Source organism: Lates calcarifer, unplaced genomic scaffold, assembly GCF_001640805.2.
Source record: "Lates calcarifer isolate ASB-BC8 unplaced genomic scaffold, TLL_Latcal_v3 _unitig_4509_quiver_412, whole genome shotgun sequence".
NCBI classification, from domain to species: domain Eukaryota; kingdom Metazoa; phylum Chordata; class Actinopteri; family Centropomidae; genus Lates; species Lates calcarifer.
Genome location: NW_026116942.1, coordinates 83,496 through 101,903, shown reverse-complemented (window position 1 = coordinate 101,903; position 18,408 = coordinate 83,496). Strand labels below are relative to the sequence as shown.

General features: G+C 39.1%; 2 protein-coding genes across 2 annotated transcripts; both read left to right on the top strand.

Annotated features, from left to right (window-relative positions):
* Positions 1-781: 781 nt before the first annotated feature.
* On the top strand, positions 782-14,262 carry LOC108900062 (SIM bHLH transcription factor 2). The gene is made up of 10 exons (XM_051068401.1): positions 782-1,001; positions 6,158-6,240; positions 8,491-8,580; positions 8,978-9,086; positions 10,060-10,145; positions 11,299-11,498; positions 11,763-11,869; positions 12,072-12,219; positions 12,308-12,485; positions 13,930-14,262. The coding sequence occupies exons 1-10, from the start codon at positions 827-829 to the stop codon at positions 14,260-14,262; spliced, it is 1,509 nt and encodes a 502-aa protein (XP_050924358.1). The 5' UTR covers positions 782-826.
* LOC108900063 (uncharacterized) lies at positions 13,651-15,418 on the top strand. The gene has a single exon (XM_051068390.1). The coding sequence runs from the start codon at positions 14,597-14,599 to the stop codon at positions 15,335-15,337; it is 741 nt and encodes a 246-aa protein (XP_050924347.1). The 5' UTR covers positions 13,651-14,596; the 3' UTR covers positions 15,338-15,418.
* The last annotated feature ends 2,990 nt before the right edge of the window (positions 15,419-18,408 follow it).

Here is an 18,408-nt window from a genome sequence, read left to right as displayed (position 1 = left end):
TCCATGTGGGTGGTGGGCTCTGTCACGAATATAATCAGTCCTAATAAGATTCTGGCTGAAGACTTTTATATGTCTCTCCTCTCTCTCAAAACTAAAAATGCATTCCACAGCTTGTTAAAGATGTACAGCAACATAATGACTTTAATAAAAGGATATGAGGAATGTTTCATTTATTTCTTGCTGTATTTTTGTATTTAGGTTTCTTCTAGAGCCCTCCCTCCAAATCACGGTTTCATTACTAAAGAAAAAACAACACACACACACACACACACACACACACACACACACAAAGACAGAAAGGGACAGCCAGGCAGTGGACAGCGCAGATCTGGTCTGAGGGGTTTTCAGACCAGATTAGTTTGCAGTGTTATCCTGTCCCACTCTCTGCAGTGGGTTACAACACGCATCTACTAACTTATGTCATTATTCTATTTGTTTTCCTTTTTCGGCACGCGAGACTGTCGGTGTCAAGACCGCAGCGGGAAATCTGGATATCTTAATATCTGGATGGATGAATGCATAGATGGGCGGAAAACTGAAAGGACCGTGAAAACACCGTGAAGTGGACGTGGCGTTCAGCCCCGGAGTTTCTCCAACTTTAACTGCTGTTAGTGCTGAACAGGTGAAGCTGGAGAGTTGATCTGAGCTTTAACAAAACTGCTTCGGACATATGCTGCACTTCTCTGGTTTTCTCTGGAGTGCGTGGAGCTGGTGGGATAAATGTCTGCTCTGTTTCTTAGAGTCACATAAGACAATACGGACAGATAACAGAATCCAGCGGAGACTTACTTTTTAAGTAAGAATCATTCAGTTGAAACTTCCAGACATGAAGGAAAAATGCAAGAACGCGGCGAAGACTCGGAGAGAGAAGGAGAACGGAGAGTTTTATGAGCTGGCCAAGCTGCTGCCTCTGCCGGCGGCCATCACCTCTCAGCTGGACAAGGCCTCCATCATCCGGCTGACCAGCAGCTACCTCAAGATGAGAGCAGTCTTCCCCAACGGTAGGAACATTGACGCTTATAAGGCTGCACGCAGAGGGACTGTGAATATTGACATAGTAGATATATAAATATGTCCCAATACATTTCCAGATTTTAGGACCGAGGACTCAGAACAAGCCTAGTAACGAACGACCATATAGCCATAGTATGGCGGCATATTTATATGTTTAACCATTGTAATATCCTATAAAACACAAACTCCATATGTTTTATAGGCCAATACCATCAGTAGTCAGTGTAATCATAGTCAACCTGTGATAGCCATTTTCTCTAAGAAACTATTTCCTTATTGATGAATATCAAAACTATAATGTGAAAAATAGCAAAAAACAAAAACAGAAAAAAGAGAATTTGCATTTTTTACAGGTTCCACACACACACACACACACACACACACACACACAAACACACACACACACACACACACACACACACACACATTGTATGTATCAGGACCCATTAGTTTTCATTATATTGGCATATCAAGCTGCCACTTTTTCCCTGTGTAAAAAAGAGAAAAAAGAATTCTGTAACAGAAGCAGACGTAGGCGGCTCTGTGGCCTAGAAACATCCGTGTAATTCACACGTCACACACTCCTTTTTATTAATATTACTAAGAACATATAATTTGTAAAGAATTTATAAATAATGACATATAATAATATATCTTTATTAATGGTCAGTAAATAATTTCCTAATGCTTGTTTAAAGTGAGACATCCATCGGTATATATTAATTATTTACCAACGAAAACAACTTACTACTAAAGAATAAACACCATCCCAATGGATTTTTCATAAATCCCAAAGTTGTTCTCGATAGTAGTCAATAAATAAATGATTAATTAGCCAATTATAAAGTCATGTTCGAACTTAAAAACCTGTTTGGTGCCTTATTAGAAAGGGGTCGCCTCCTTTTACCGTTTCAAAGTAACATCAGTTAACTGACATTTATATTAAATTTAATTAAACTTGTCCTATTAAAAATCGAATTAATCCAAACTGTTACATTTATGGTTACATTTTGCTATACAATTTAAATACCACTGTTCCACACAAATGTTAATTATTATTATTATTATTGTTCTTGCTTAAAATAATAATATGCTATTATCATTACTAATACCGTAAGGTTGCGCCTTCACTCAACCATCATTTCTGAGCTGTTAATTGTTAATTAAGGTGTAATCGAGGTTTTGACTTGTTTTTCCCTGATACAAATCTCATGTCCAGTTCGAACGCCTCACTCATTCATCATGCTGAATTATTTCATTAGGCTGCATACAGCCACACTGAGGCAGGTTAGAGGGCAGGAAAACAGTGCTTTTCCTCTCTGTCATCACTCATATAACCAGACTTAACACACGGCCTTTTATGGACGGGCCACCCGTTAGAGTCTAGTGAAGACATCTTTGTCCGAAACACCAGCACAGCCTGCGCAGTTATTCACTCCATCAGCCTCTGAATTCTTAATGCTCATTAATAAACGTCTGATCCAAAAGTGTGTTTTTAAAAATCCAGAATGTCACGGATCTGTGATGATTTTTTTTTAGTCCCGTAATCCCCAGTGAGGCGCCATAATGCAGGGGAAGTAAAAAATCACTACGACAAACTTGTCGATATATACCAGAGGTTCTAACACCGTCCTCATTTACCGGAACAAATTCATGCAGAATGAGCTGATTATGTAAACGAGGCAATAACAGGCTGATTTATGAGATAATGTTTCAACTTCCAGTTATTTATCTGATGCTCTCAGTCTGATCAGTGTTACTGTGTCACTGTAGTTATAGCATAAACAAGAATATCAAGTCTTATTTTCGTTCATCTCCCATCACCTGCCAACAGCTATACATATAATTCTACATTCAAAAGTTAATACCTGAAGGGAATAACCCGTCAGACGCGCTGAGTCTATTTACTGTCAGAGCTGAACACAGGCGCAGTCTTTAACCAGGGAACAGCAGTACCTTTATTATTAGGTCAGTTCAAATAGATTACACACACATATGAACGTTTAATCTGTCAGATTGTGCAAAAACCTGAAAAGTAGATGATAACTCTAAAATGTGGAGTTGATTTGTTTGGAGCCGACAGGAGGTTCCGTCCTCTGCACTACTGAAACACTTCGTTATTTGATTTACATGGTTTCACTGAGACTGAGGTCTGACAGGTTATTCATTTTTGCAATTTTCCTTTTTCTTACCACCCCAACACACACTCACACACACACACACACACACACACACAGAGAGAGAGAGAGAGAGAGAGAGAGAGAGAGAGAGAGAGAAAACTGAAATAAAGACAGACCAATAACACAATTAATACACTTAGAAATATTAACACAACAGTTAGAATAGTCTAGAGTTTAGCTTTTGGTTATTTAGGTAAATCTGTCAGCGTTATTTAGGGAAGAAGAACATCAGGAATCCAGCGAACTCACTAAAGATTTTCTAGCAAATTTTGCTCCCGTTAGTAGAGATTCAACTACATGAAGCTGATAAAAATAAATGCTAAAATGATTCATTTGTATTTCTAGTTTATCACTTTTTTCCCCCAGTACCATACAGCACTATATAACGTGTAGGCCTTCTACGGAAGCCTATGTACGGAAGCATATTGCTGCTACGCCAGAAAAAGAACAACGGATCAGGAAGATGTTTGTCCACAGAAAATATTTTCATGTTTCGTGGTACAACTATCCACTTTCACTTTATTACAATGTACACACTTACCACGATACAATTTACTGTTTGTTTTGTTATAACGCGAAATATTTCGTTTTAGAACGTGATATATTTGCATGCTGTAATAACGTGAAACAGTTTTAGGCTTCCATAATTATGTAATCTGCAAGATGCAAAGTAATGTGATTACCCAGGCACTGTGTTAGTTCAGTTTAGAGGCACTGGTGCTTCTAAACTGAACTGATTCTGCCACAGCATCACAGTCTTTGAACCCAGAGTTGTTTGGGAATTTGCTGAATATGTTTGTAATTTGATGCAACATTGGTTAAATAAAGTTGGTGAAAAAACAAAACCTGAACACATAAGGATTACTCAAGTGACTGAGTTTCAGAATGAGCATTAATACTCTTTGTAGCCTACTACTGCATTTTACTGCACTTTTCCTCTATAAGTTTCTAATTCCTGACATGTCTATTTCACACCCAACTCATTTTAAAATCAAAAATGAATGTGTGTTGAGCTTTGATGGTTTCATGTCCCATTTTTGTGCTCCTGTCTCCATGTCTCAGTTATTATACTTCACAGGGCAGGTTTAATTTCACACTTTCTCTGAACATCATTGGCCAGTTCATGGCCTGATGGTTAACCATTACCAAATATGGATGGGCATAGTATGAACAACTGAACATTTGCATATTACGTTCAAGCACAACACTGCTTATTGGTGACCCTCCCAGCTCAGGCATTTGAGTGGCCATCTATGTGGAGTGGTCCGGAAAATGTGGGGAGTTCTGAATGTCAGCATGGATTATGGAAAAAAGAGTGAAGCTTAACAGTGTCAAGCAATAGTATTTCCTCCTGTCTTTCCTGATCAGGTGATGACAGATCATCTGTTTCCTCCAGTGTTACCTTGTTTATAGCTGTTCCCACACACACCTTTATACAAATATTTATTTCTACTGAAGTATATCACTGAAACTGTTTCATGAATCATGTCTCAGTTCTATGTCCCAAACCAAGACACACTTTGTCAAACATGTCAAAAGTGAGTGCGACACATGCTCCTCTCTCAGTCTGCATCTGTTCTGGACTGTAGGTAGTTATCAGATCCACTGCTTACCTTAGAGATTGATTGGTAATATGGAAATGGGACACGACTTACAAATACACATATATTGGATTATTTGCATGGATTGCAGCACAACATTTAGATCCAGTTTCAACATTTAGTGCAATGCAGTGTGCTGTATGTGGAGCACGTGACTTCTGCAGGGGTGTGGAGGATGGGGTGGTGGATGGCCATTTAGTGCTTCTGACTTTAATGTGAGAGACTAGAATTTGCATTCTGTCTCCAACAGCTTTTTAAAAACTGTAATCACAATCTTTCCTTTATCTTAATCCTACCATATGTGCATGCACAGACATTGCGTAAAGAAATAACATTATTGGTGATTATGTCTCTAATCTAATCCACCTCTTGTTTATGGCATGCAGAGTGTGGTCAGGGATTTTTTCGTGCCACCATGTCATTGCAGATATTTCATATGTTGGCACATGTGATCTGTTTTGACATTAGAGAAACCTGATTGACTGTTGTCAGCACGACAAGCTTGTTTTGATTCCAGAGGTTATAGACAAGTGGATGGAGCATCTGCCACTCAACAATAATCCTGGTCAGATGTTAAAGTGGATGAATGTGTGGTCCTTTTCAAAGGTCACTGCCCATTCAAAGAATATATGCCAAGTAAACCTTGGAATTACAGGATCAAGATCTGGGCAGCGGGAACAGGGAGGTCTACACAGGCGAACGTACTGGTGCAGCTCCAAAGAAGAACCATGGCAAATGGTTCTGGACATGACTGCAGACAGCATCACATGTTATGATTCCTTTAGTTCGTGTGCACTTGGCTGAGACCTGGACCATGGCGGAGATGGTCATACAGAACAAGCCTGAACTTCCTTCTGATGGGCACCCTGCACAGAGATGACACTGTGAGCACCAGGAGGACAAGACACCTGATACTGTCCTCCACTTGTAATATCTTCAGTGTCTTATTGTGTTTTTATTGTGTTTATGTGACATGTTTTTTATGCTGTGCTACTGCAAAAATAATTTCCTCTTGTGGTATAATAAAGATCTGAACTGACCCTAACTGAACTGAACTGGTGCCATCAGTGTCAGAATAGATATTTAAATATAGATGTTTTGGTTCAAAGTTCAATTTAGTTGAACTTTTTTAGCTGAATTTTATTTTTTTGTGAAAAAATCATAGCAGTGGTGACAGAGATACTCATGAGGGTGCTGCCACTCTGTGCCCCAGAAATAAAGCTCTTGATCTGCACAGTGTCTAGCTTGCATGTTCATGTTTGACTGTGTCTTTATCTGTCAGAATATCCTTCTCTTGTATGATGGATGAAATATCAGTCTTTGTCTCTCTGACTGTCCTACCATGTGTGTTTCTCTCTGCAGGTCTGGGTGATGGATGGGGTCAGTCACCAAGGTTCAGTCCTCTGGACAGCATGGCTAAAGAACTGGGTTCCCACCTTTTACAAGTCAGTACAGTAGTTACACCACTCTGTTCTATGACTATGCTCTGATGTGCTGCATGAAACCAAATGATATTACTGTATGCTGTGCTATTCCAGATGGTCTAAATCTGGCCTTGTCCAATTATTCATTTACGAGGTATGGCTATTAAATAATGAGACTGCACTTATGAGGATAAAACCATGTGGTTCACAGTCACACTGAGTGCTATATATTAAAGGTTGGGTATTCACACACAACTGCTGTAAGTTAATAAGTGACGTCTTCAGTTCACTGCTAGATACTGATTGAAGTGCATGTGTTTTTGCTGAGGCGTCAGAAAATGATTTGCTTGAAAGTTGAGCAACACATTCACTTGGATTTTTTGATGAAATTTAGCAAAACAGTAGCTGAGTCTTTTCATACATTGTATGGGGAACACTGCATGTCACATGCACGTGTGTTTGAATGGCACAAAAGACTTTGTGAAGGCAGAGAGGATGTCCAAGACGATGAATGTTCTGGGTGCCCATGCACATCAAAGACTTCTGAAAACATTCAATAAATTGATCAAATCATTTGAAATGATTGATGACTCAGTATAAGAATGATAGCAGAAATGGATTCCATTGATAAAGAGACAGTTCGGCAAATTTTGCATGAAAACGTTTTGAGTCAGAAATTAAGAAAAGAATGACAGATGATCTGAGACAGCTGTCCAGAGAAGACCTACTGCACTGCTTTGATCAGTGAAAGACCTGAATGCAGTGCTGTGTTGATGATGAAGGCACTGAAAAATGTTTATGTTCAATAAAATTGTATTACAGCATTAGTATAGTTATTTAACAGCCATACCTTGTATCTACTGAATTTAATTTGAAATTTGCATTTTACAGCACGCCAGTAATGTTCTTCATTATTCCACCATAAATATGACAATGAAATGCCATCCTGATTAAGTATTCTAAATAATATACTGTATTACTGAGAGCAAGTGACATTCAGTTTAGGTATTTTTTAGTAATACAGTAAGCTATGCAGGAAGTGTTGGCTTTGACTGTATCCCAGCTTAACAGGGGAAAGTTCTGTTCATCATACAGAACTTCTCCACTGCAGGAACTTAACAACCCGCAACAAGGGGCTTTCCATAACCTAAATTTGTAAGAAACTTGAGAGATTTTTGTATCAGGTTTTTCCTTGCTTTTCCATTTTCTTTTACAAGCGCAGACATTTTTAGATATCTGCAACTTAAAAGCCAGCAGTGGGGCACACTTTTAAATCTGTCCAGGGCAATGCAACCTGTATATGGAACCACTGTATATGGGCAAACAAAAGTAGAGTCAAGTTTGGGTCTATTATGGATAATTACATAGATCATGGTATCGGTTTGAGTGATTCCTATCATGCACTATTATGCACAGAAAACATGGGCACATCATCATGTCCAGAAATGTGTATTCAACTTAAAAAGTGACATCATCTGCTCTTGGAAGTAAATTTGACTGTTCATTTTGCAACAAGTTTCCTTTGAGAAACCAATCCCAGCTGACATTGGGTGAGAGGTGGGGTACACCCTGGACAGATCAGCAGTCTGTCACAGGGCTTTTAGAGTCACCAGTTAACCTGCATGTGTTTGGACTGTGGGAGGAAGCTGGAGAACCTGGAGAGAACCCACACAGGCACAGAGAGAACATGGACACTTACACTGAAATGTCCCAGGAGAACCAGGGTTTGAAATTGTTCCCTATCAATATTTTTTAGTTTAATATAATTTAGTCTGATCAAGACTGGTTCACTGGTAATTTTGGAATTTTCTAAACGAGTTACTATAATATTTAATTTAGACAGAATTTCTGCTATATATATTATGTCACCATGCATCAAAAAGAGAGAAGAGAGTGTTCACTGCAGTTAAAACAAGATCCTGTTTACAGTTAAGACAAAATTTACTTGCTATAAGCACCACTCAGAGCATGCATTCTATTACAGAAAGTGCAAAGAAAATGTGCATGCAAAAGAGCATGGTAATTCAATCAGGAGTCTGTCAAATTACATAAAAATATTTTTATGTTTTTATGTAATAACTTTAGAGTTTTTAGAGTGTTTGCACAGGACATGGTTAAGAGCCGATCTTGACTGGAATTTTAGTATTATTAATTTACATCAAATTCTCAACCATTTTTAGGAATATTTTCCAACATTACATTGTAAGAATTGAAATCATTAACATCACTAACTACTAACTTAAACAATAACTCCTCTGTTACTTCATTCAGACTCTGGATGGCTTCTTGTTTGTTGTTGCCTCTGATGGAAAAATAATGTACATCTCAGAAACAGCATCAGTCCACCTTGGCCTGTCCCAGGTAAGAGCCCACCTCAACAAGCAACAAGCATGATACAGTACATCCATAAGTAGCTTTATTAAAACCACTGATGTGAAGGTGAAAATACAAGCAAACATTTTTTGCAAACAACTGTGCTTGATAACATTTCAGATGAACTACTGGTAATTAGTAAAGGAGTGTGATCTCATTTATACCATCGGAACAAAGTATAATAAAAGCATGTAATACACAACAGAACTATTAATATGCACACACAGTCCAAATTTCAGAACAGTATGTGTCAGAAATGGAGTGGTGTTTCATTTCATACAGATTCAATATGTTTTTATATTTTGTCTTGCATTCTGGTTGATGAGTTGTCGGGTAGCTGATCACTGTACATCTCAGCATATTTATGGAAATGTGTGTACTGCAGGTGGAGCTAACAGGAAACAGCATATTTGAGTACATCCACCCATCAGACCATGATGAGATGACAGCAGTCTTGAGTGTTTGCCAACCCCCACACCATCACTTCTCTCCAGGTACTTAAAGAACAGTCTCAGCTCACTCTGTGTCTCAGTCTCCAGGCTTTACTGTAAATTCTATAGTGCCTAGGGTCATTATTTATGTCAACAGCATAGAAAAACATTATTAGAAACGGGCTTATATTAGAGATAGATTGTTAATTCACCATGTGTATCTGTTGCTTTGATAAATTCAGTGCAATGAGCAATGTGGGTGTTGACAGGGAAGGTCTAAATAAAAGACATGAGTTGGAACTTTGACATATGCTGCTTTGATTTTGATTGCTCTTTTTTTAATCTTGTGAGTCTTGGGAATTGCTGGGGTGCCCTTGTACCCTCTGCTGGTCAGTATTAAGTCTAATAGAATAATTATATATCCTCACAATTACTTTTATTTATTTTGGTTTATAACATGAAAATCTATTGAAATTGTGCCTAAATTACAGGAGATGACAAAAACATCAGTCAAGTGTGTAAAACAGGTCAAAGGCTAGAGAGGCTGTTGCTGACTCAATATCCTTTAGTTGTGTATAGCCAGCGCCAGTTCAGGTTGCCACGATGATGGTACCAGTTTCTCTCCCCCTGAGGGAGACTCAGACTTACGTGAGCTTTGGCTCAGCACACCTCTCAAACTCTTGTTATTCAGTCAAAAACCATAAGTACAAGTTTTTTCAGACAATTTTGTGTACAATTTTGTGTGGTGTCAAAAATGTGGAAAATAGAGTGACTTTTTTTAAGGGTTGTTTCTATTTTCCTCTGAAAATACAGGCAGTTGAAAAATGATGTGTGAAATTTATGTCTGTGAGGACAAGTTAACACTGTCACCCATGAAAAAGAATCCTTTAGAAATATTCAATAAACAAAATGGCTGCCGTGAAGAACATATACTGGGATTGTTTGCACAGCAATGGGATATCGTATTGTAAAAATGCAGTATATTATATAATGTAACATGTAAGTAATGCTTTTGTAATTTGTGTTTGTGTGATAGATTATGAAATAGAACGGTCCTTCTTCTTGAGGATGAAGTGTGTTCTTGCTAAACGAAATGCAGGACTGACATGTGGAGGATATAAGGTAGGTGCAGCCCCTGGATTATCATTTACTCCCAACACACACATACTTACCTCATAAAAGGTCTCAGGGGCCATTGTTGAGTGATGCATAAACAAGTCATTGCTTATTGGTCATTCTCAATCAACCACTGTGTTAAACATTAAGGCTATCTTTATTAACCCTTTCATGCATGAATTATGAAATCCTCGGTCAGGATTTTTTTTCCGAAATTACTTTATTTCAAGGAGTTTCTCACATGTCCACTCAGGTGGACAGCATGCGTTTGAGTTTTCAACTGAAGAGCTATGTATTTAACAAACAAATCATTAAAAATATATATTGTGTTAAAATTAACAATACTATTACTCCTTAGATGTTAGTTGAGGTGACCAATTTTTTTTTACCTGCAGGGGTCTCATTCTACAGAGGAATTGGCACGATATTCTTGAACTGCTCAGCATTTCTGGCCATGGTTTTGATAAATTTGTGTTAGATTTACATTGACTGGGCAATGGTTGGCAGTGTATGGAACGACACTCTAGTGATGTGTAATTCTACCATCAAAACCCATGTATATACAAGAAAACAGCTTATTAATAGCTGTACTGACCACTATGCGTGAAAGGGTTAAGCTCATACTGTGTCTTTAGGCAGCAGTAGCAGCTGGAGGTGTCCTGGATACAGATGATGGTTTTCTGTGGTTTCTAGCCAGCAACTATTTAATAATTATCTAATGACTAACCATTGGATGGTTACAAATTTTGGAAATTCAGGAATGTTTCCCCTCTATGAAACTAGAGCTGCTTCAATGAATCAAGCCCCTTATAATTTTTATAATTTCTGTTATCAAAAGTGATTAAAACTCTGAACTGATCAGCATCCTCTGATTCCAACACATTATGGTTAAAGAGACAACTGTTTCCAGATGCACAAATGTCCTTGTGTCACAATAAAAATATTTTTAGCTTAAGTTTTTGCAAAACGTAATTAATATCTTAAGTTAGAAGTTAGAGGTTATTATAATTATGCCTGGGACAGATCAATGCATTTACCACCAAAAAAGAGGATCAGACAACAAGGGAAACTGCATCAGGGGTTCTTGTTGTCCAACCACAAAAACAGGGTAGACCTGGGTCCATCCAGATTAAAACACAACTTTACTGTTTTTTCCTAGGTCATTCACTGCAGCGGCTACCTGAAAGTACGGAAGTACATGATGGACATGGCACTGTATGAATCCTGTTATCAGACTCTGGGTCTAGTGGCAGTTGGTCACTCTCTGCCCCCAAGTGGTATCACTGAGATAAAACTCCACAGCAACATGTTCATGTTTCGGGCCAGCTTGGACTTTAAACTCATCTTCTTGGACACAAGGTAGGAGAGACTCTTGACTGAGTGGGTGGATAAACAGATGAAAGCCATGATATCATGATATCTGGATAATCTCTATATGGAATGTAGAACCATAAAAAACATGACAAGTACAGAAAAGTGAGAATGTCAAAATATGTACACAATGTTTTAACATATGTGGACTGCTGGATTGTTACTTGAACATTACGATTGCAATTCAGCACATTTATGTCCAAATTAGCCCGACTATTATCTTGTGCCCTCTCTCCTATGTGCTGGAGCTAGGGTGGCAGAGCTGACAGGCTATGAGCCACAGGACCTGATAGAGAAGACTCTCTACCACCATGTCCATGCCTGTGATGTTTTCCATCTACGCTATGCTCATCATTTATGTGAGTCCTCAAGAGTCACACTTGTGGGAGAGTTTGTGTTTACTACTTAAAACACACTGAATGTTGTGGCTACACGACATTACATTCAAGTTACAGTCAGATGAGAAATTTCTGCTTGTTTGAATAACTGATCTGAATGACCCTGACAGGCTGCATTGGACTGTTTTTCTCTCTTTGATCCTGATCTTTGTGTTTCCTGTAGTACTGGTGAAGGGGCAGGTCACCACAAAGTACTACCGCATGTTATCAAAGCATGGAGGCTGGGTGTGGGTGCAGAGTTACGCCACTATTGTCCACAACAGCCGCTCCTCCAGACCTCACTGTATTGTCAGTGTGAACTATGTCCTCACGTGAGTCATTGCCCTCCTCCTCTAATTCTCTTTGTAAAACCTTCAGTTAAACCAGAACAACATTCTGTGCCTGTCTGTTTGCACACAGTGACATCGAGTGCAATGAGCTGCAGTTATCGCAAGACCAGAGTCGAGCCATTAAGCCTGGTCTCAGTCTTAGTTCCTCAGAGGACCAACACAAAAAACTGAGAACCAAAGCAGTCAAGATGAAGACCAAACTTAGAGCAGCTCCCTATCCTGAGGTGGGACTTCCATGTGGTGTACTGGTAGTATTTCTCTCATGGTTATAATTTTGAAGTTGCAGGCAAAATCAAGCAACAGGCAGAAGCTAGGGGTGAGGCTACAACAGAGCCTATAGTAGGCAAGGAATCCAAAAATTAGTAAACAAAAGGTGAACATTTTCACACAATGATATGAGGGAAAACGTTTGGTGTTTAAAAAATATTTTAAGCTTGTAGTTCAGATTTAACAACATGAATATTACAACATTATTAAAAGGTTTTACAACAAAACTGTGGGCTGTATAGCTATGACACCTGTTAGGGTTCTACACTGTTTCTGTTTTTTTACTGTTGTGAATAATATATATTTGGCACCACCAGTAAAATTATTTACACAGTTAAATTCCCAGTGATGATTTAGTTGAGTATTATCCTGAGTATGAGGTTGCACTGCTGTGACAACCACACAGATGACTTATCTTCCTGATTATTAATGAGAAAATTTGGGTATCCTTCTTTTGCATTACTTGCACTCAAATGGTTTTTGCAAAGGATATTTAAAATTACAATTACAAATGCTACAATATCATTGTGGATCACCACAAGATAAAAAAAAAAAAAAAAACCCAATCTACTTGCAACACAGGACTTTGGTCATTTCATTGATTACATATAATTGAAAAGTGATCAATGTATGCTATCAGACTGAGTGCTTGAGCCACAGCTGGAAACAGTCATATGGTGACTGTTGCCAACCGAGTAGGAGGTGGAGCTAATGAGACATGTTTTAGTCTGTAAAATATCTGTTTGTTAATAGTTATTAATTAGTAATTAATTGTCTTAAAATATATTCACAAAATTACTTTCATATTAACATAATCATATCATATTTAAGCAATGCTTAAATGTAATTATGCAGTTAACATATTTTTAATGTAACTAAAAATACAAAACAAAACAAAAAAATCTAAAATGATTTATTTTGGGTTTTCTATAATTTCTTTCTTCTCATAACAGAATGTAAAATAACGATAATTTTGACACATATGGTAAAATTATGTAATTTTACATTTTAATATTGTAAAATAAATAAATGAACAAATCAAAACCATCTGTACCATACAGATATTTTGCTGTGGATATCATTTAAATTTTTTTACATGTATTTTTTCCATGTGATTTTACCAACATCTCCTTCAATATAAATATGGGAATGTGAGTGTCTTGACTTGAAAAAATATGAGTTTCCCCCTGCTTCCACTCTTTATGCTAGGTGAGGATAAATAGACAAAACATCTTTTCAGCTGACAACAAGCATCACAAAAAAACATCAGACTCTTCCTTTTAATAGCCAGGCTATATCTTGTGCTTGATTAAACAAGGGTCAGGTGGGAAAGCCAATTAATATAAACTGCTGCAAATACAGAAAAAAAGTGTGATTTTGAAACAGACAGTAATATTATCTATGTTGTTATGTGTTTATGGATAGCAGCGGGCCACTAAGCTCTTCCAGCCAGACTGCTTGAGCTGCTCCCCACAGAGGAAGGAGAGAGCCCCATACCTGATGACCCCATGCCGGGAAAAGAGCTCCAGTTTGAGCCCTAAAGCAAGCCAGCTGTCTTGCAGCCCCACTTACAATCTGACCCTCTGCTGCCCCAATAACCACCGGCATCTGGATGCTCAGAGCCAGCTGCCTAGCATAGTTTCCTCCTCTCACCTGGCTCAGCAGATCATCGGCTCCCTACACAGCAGAGGGCCTGTTGGATGGAGCATCAGCAGCCCCCGAACACCCAACAAATACACAGGTACACTCTTTATTTAACAACGTCATGCATCATTGTTCATTTAATGTACTTACTGTAGTCTCCCTGTATCATGGATGCTGAATATTTGTGACACATTGTGGGTCACTGTGGACTTTTTTGTAAAAACTGAGGCTTCTTTTTTTTCTGTGTGGGAAAAACTTCCACATATTGTGGAAAAGAATATGGTCAGGGATACTGACATTATATCAAAATTTAGAAAAGTAGCTAGTGTATCTTCAAATATCTTTAGACCTGATTCATTAATATACTGCCTGACATTCCAACATTTTTATCAAAAATACTTCTCTGAGCACTGTATGCCTCTGAATATTGTTTTCCTCATCAGGACCCATGCTTGCAGCAGACTATAGATATCCTGATGAGATCCACCATGATTGCTCCAGCAGCACAAACCAACATTCTACCAGCAAGGAAGAACCCTACAGGCATTACACACTCACCCACAACGAGGTGTCTGATGTTTGTCCAAATACCCGTCCTCATGCCATCAAAGACAGTAAGCCTTTCAGCCAGGATGTCCTGCATAATGCTAGAGATGTTGAGGGACTTCAAGGTGACAGAGCCCTGGCCTGTCCTTTGCTTAGTGGCCTGGTACTGGGTAAAGGTGAGCAGGTTGGCTCGCTGCATGGTATGGACCAGTCTCTCCCAGTGCAGATGGTGCTGGAGCAGAGGAGGAGGGTGTGTATGATGGAGGCTCCCTACAGCCACACAGCTGCAGCATATTCACAACCTGTTGATGGTAACCAGCAGCCTGAATCCGCCACTGAGCTACAGCCCAGGTCTGCTGAGGAGGACAGGAAAATGTTGATAGGTACGGGAGTTGGCGTGGGACTTCCCCAAGCTCCATATATGTCTTTGAACTTTCATCAAGTCTTGGGCAAACACAGTTCCGTTAAACGCCCCCCTTTTACTAGACTGAGCCATATAACAGAAAGCCACATTTACCATGGTAAAGACATGGCCTCTTACAGCTTTATCAGCCAGAGCCCTAGCTCCAGTTCATCCCCTGAGAGCCACAGAGAGATCCCACATTATATTGGCACATCAGTCATTATCACAAATGAGAGGTGACCCAGGACATCTCTCAGGATGTCCAGCTAGGGTCATTTCTCTTTGATACATCTAATTTGCACTCCTGCAGGATATTTAACATGCAACAAGATTTTACAGCTGTAAGGTTTATTTCTACCATTTTTTTCCATCATATAAAGGATCAACTTGAAGATAGACTATATATACGTGATACAGCTTTTGCAAGAATATAAACTTTTATTATTATTCAACTCTAACCCAAACTTAGGGTTTTAAACATGCTATATAATTTGAATCTCATTTTGTACTGTATAACACTTAAATTCCCATACCTGGAAATATCTGATCTAACTTAGAAGTGAAAATCTCAAGTGTTAAAATCAACTGTGTGAGGACCTCTGAAAATCTGTACTGGGTCATTAAAACAGTAGGCATCAATAAATAGATCTTGTATGGAATATGCAGATCAGTAACATTGTAAGTAAAATAGCTTTTGAATGAATAATAAACTGAAAAATCTATCAAAATCTTGATTGTATTTCCACTCAGCCTTGTCATTTTTGACAAATAAATTTGCAGCTCCTTTACTGGACCTAATGTACTACAACTCTGTGTATATGATAAGGTACAGTCACAGCATGAATAGAGATGGTACAACAACGAAACAATGGAAAGTTCCATTTTATTTAAGAGGCAAAAACCTATTTCAGGCACTTTTTATTCAATATCATAAATATAGTGCATAATTTAAATTATGCATTATGGTGCATGAGCACTGCTGTAGTGTATTGTGCAGTGTTGGCTGCACAAACATGGAACAGTCATCAGTGGGATTCCTTACCTGTGACCTCATCATTAAAGTGAAGTGCAAACTGAGTTCTTTGTCCACAGTCACCAAAGGTGTTTGGGGGGGGGGGGGGGATAAAAAGAACACCTTGCCAGTGGTACAGGAAATATTGCACAGATAGAGGGAAGATTCCACATACAGCATTGTGAATGCAATGTCATGCAGCCAGCCAAGTAAGTGAAACTGAAAAGTAAGAAGTAAGAAACTGTCTTCTACAGTAGAACAATAACAATAAGTAAAAGACACATAAGCTGAAGCTTTCGGAACAACCCTTTCAGTTCTCTGACTTGAACATCATTGAAAATCTGTACCTAAGTGCAGCCTCACAAGCTGTTAGTAAACTCTTTATTTTTTTCTTTTTTTTTTTTTTTTATCTTTTGTTGTCTTTTTTGTACTATATTTCCTTCCATTTGAAATATACAGAGTACCAGAGTGGTCACATAAAAAAAAAAAAATCAACGTGCAAACATAGTAAAAAACAAATTTGTGTGTGTGCACAAAACACATTTCGTTCATTAATGTGAATCAGAATGTAAATTACTCTACTTCACCTGTGCCTCTACCTCTCTGAACTGCTGCAGCTTGCACAGAGCTTCTTAGCCACCAAGCCCATTCAAGTCTACTGCGGGTGAGGTAGGGGTCTGGTCAGCCACAGGGTGGATGGATTGGTCACACCAAGGAAGTTTGCCCAACCCTTAATCACATCAAGCCATCTCTCCAGTGTTCAGCTTCAAGGCCAACCAGGGCAGGGGGAGTCAGGCCGTATAGCACTAGTCCTGGTCAATGGGCAGTGGGAGGAAACCTTACTTTAGTCAGCATGTTTTCAGAGAGTAGTTCTGTCCAGTATGGTCCTCAGGGAATAGTGGAGTGAGGATATGTCAAGGATGAGCTGTATTGATGGGGATGAGCTTGTTTACTCCATGGCTGAGGTCTATCTGACGGTGGTAGACAAGAACTTTCTTTTGTCTGTAGCATTAGCTCCAACATTGTCATATCCAGTCATTCTAGGCATTGATGTCCCTACACTGTATGACCTTATGCATACAGTTTGTAAAGCTGACATGAGTGAGCTCTTGAAAGGAGGGACAAACTGGACTTTGATTTAGGAATATTACAAAAACAGGACTCTACATTGACTCAATAATCCAAGCTGTCTAGATGATACCACCTATGTAGTGAAAGACCTCTGTATCTTTAGGGACCTAAAGGAGGCCATCTACACTAATTCAGTTCTTCACAGTCCAAATTTTGACAAGCCTTTCATCCTGCAAACAGATTCTTGTGGGGTGGGTTGGGAGCAGTACTGTTGCAAGAGGTAGAGGGAGAGACAAGAGCAGTTGTGTTCCTGAGTCACAAACTGCTTGACAGAGAGATGAGATACTCTACAGTGGAAAAGGAGTGCTTGGCAATGAAATACTACATTGGCCCATTCCCTATTGAAAAAATAATTAACAAATTTTCTGTTTGCTTCAAGTTGCCTAACTCCCTCAAAATAGCTGGAGAAGAACATAGCATAACACGGTTTCCATGTAAAAAATGTAAGGTGATATCAATAATACAGTAATAGTAATGATAGTAGTGATAATTAAAGTATTAACTGCTAACATAGCAATAAAACTAATAGCAGTACAAGTAATTTCTAATTATAGCAGCAGGTGTTGAGTGGAGTTGTAGAGAGACTTGTCATCACAGATCAGACTCTACAGCTCTAAAGGCTCTCCCTTCTCAAACCAACCCCCACCCCCCACCCCCCAAGATCGTGGACAGCCACCCAACCTTTTCAGTGAGCAGGATTTTGGATGTCAGGTGCCGAGGCCGGGGTTTTCTGTTTTTAGTGGACCGGGAGGGCCATGGACCAGAGGAGCACTCATGGATACCTTGTTGGGTCATTCTGGATCCTACCCTCATCTCAGACTTCTGCCGAGCTCACCCAGACAAGCCTGGTAGGCCACCAGGGTTTAGCCAATGGGGGGTGGTAACTGTTGGTAACTGCTGTGGCCTACTTTTGCAGAGAAGCTTCTAGTGATTAATTTTGGTACTTGGTATTTACCTTAGTTTTCTTGTGGTTCCAGTTCTTGCCTACTCCACTGCTGCTGCTCTGCCTCTGTCTCTCTGGACCAAGCCTCACTTGAGAGGATTCCAGCTTAGCCATCTCACCCCTCTGGTTTCCCCCCTCCCCAGGACTTAATCATCATCCTCACTCCTACCAAATTCCCATTAAAGACTGTTATGAACTGCTCAACTATGTGTCTGCACTCCTCTT

Bases quoted from the DNA above. Each gene is read 5' to 3' on its own strand.
- LOC108900063 (XM_051068390.1), top strand. From the start codon at position 14,597: ATGCTTGCAGCAGACTATAGATATCCTGATGAGATCCACCATGATTGC.
- LOC108900062 (XM_051068401.1), top strand. From the start codon at position 827: ATGAAGGAAAAATGCAAGAACGCGGCGAAGACTCGGAGAGAGAAGGAG. The intron at 6,241-8,490 runs GTCAGTACAGTA...TACTTCATTCAG, and splicing joins TGGGTTCCCACCTTTTACAA to ACTCTGGATGGCTTCTTGTT. The intron at 12,220-12,307 runs GTGAGTCATTGC...GTTTGCACACAG, and splicing joins AGTGTGAACTATGTCCTCAC to TGACATCGAGTGCAATGAGC.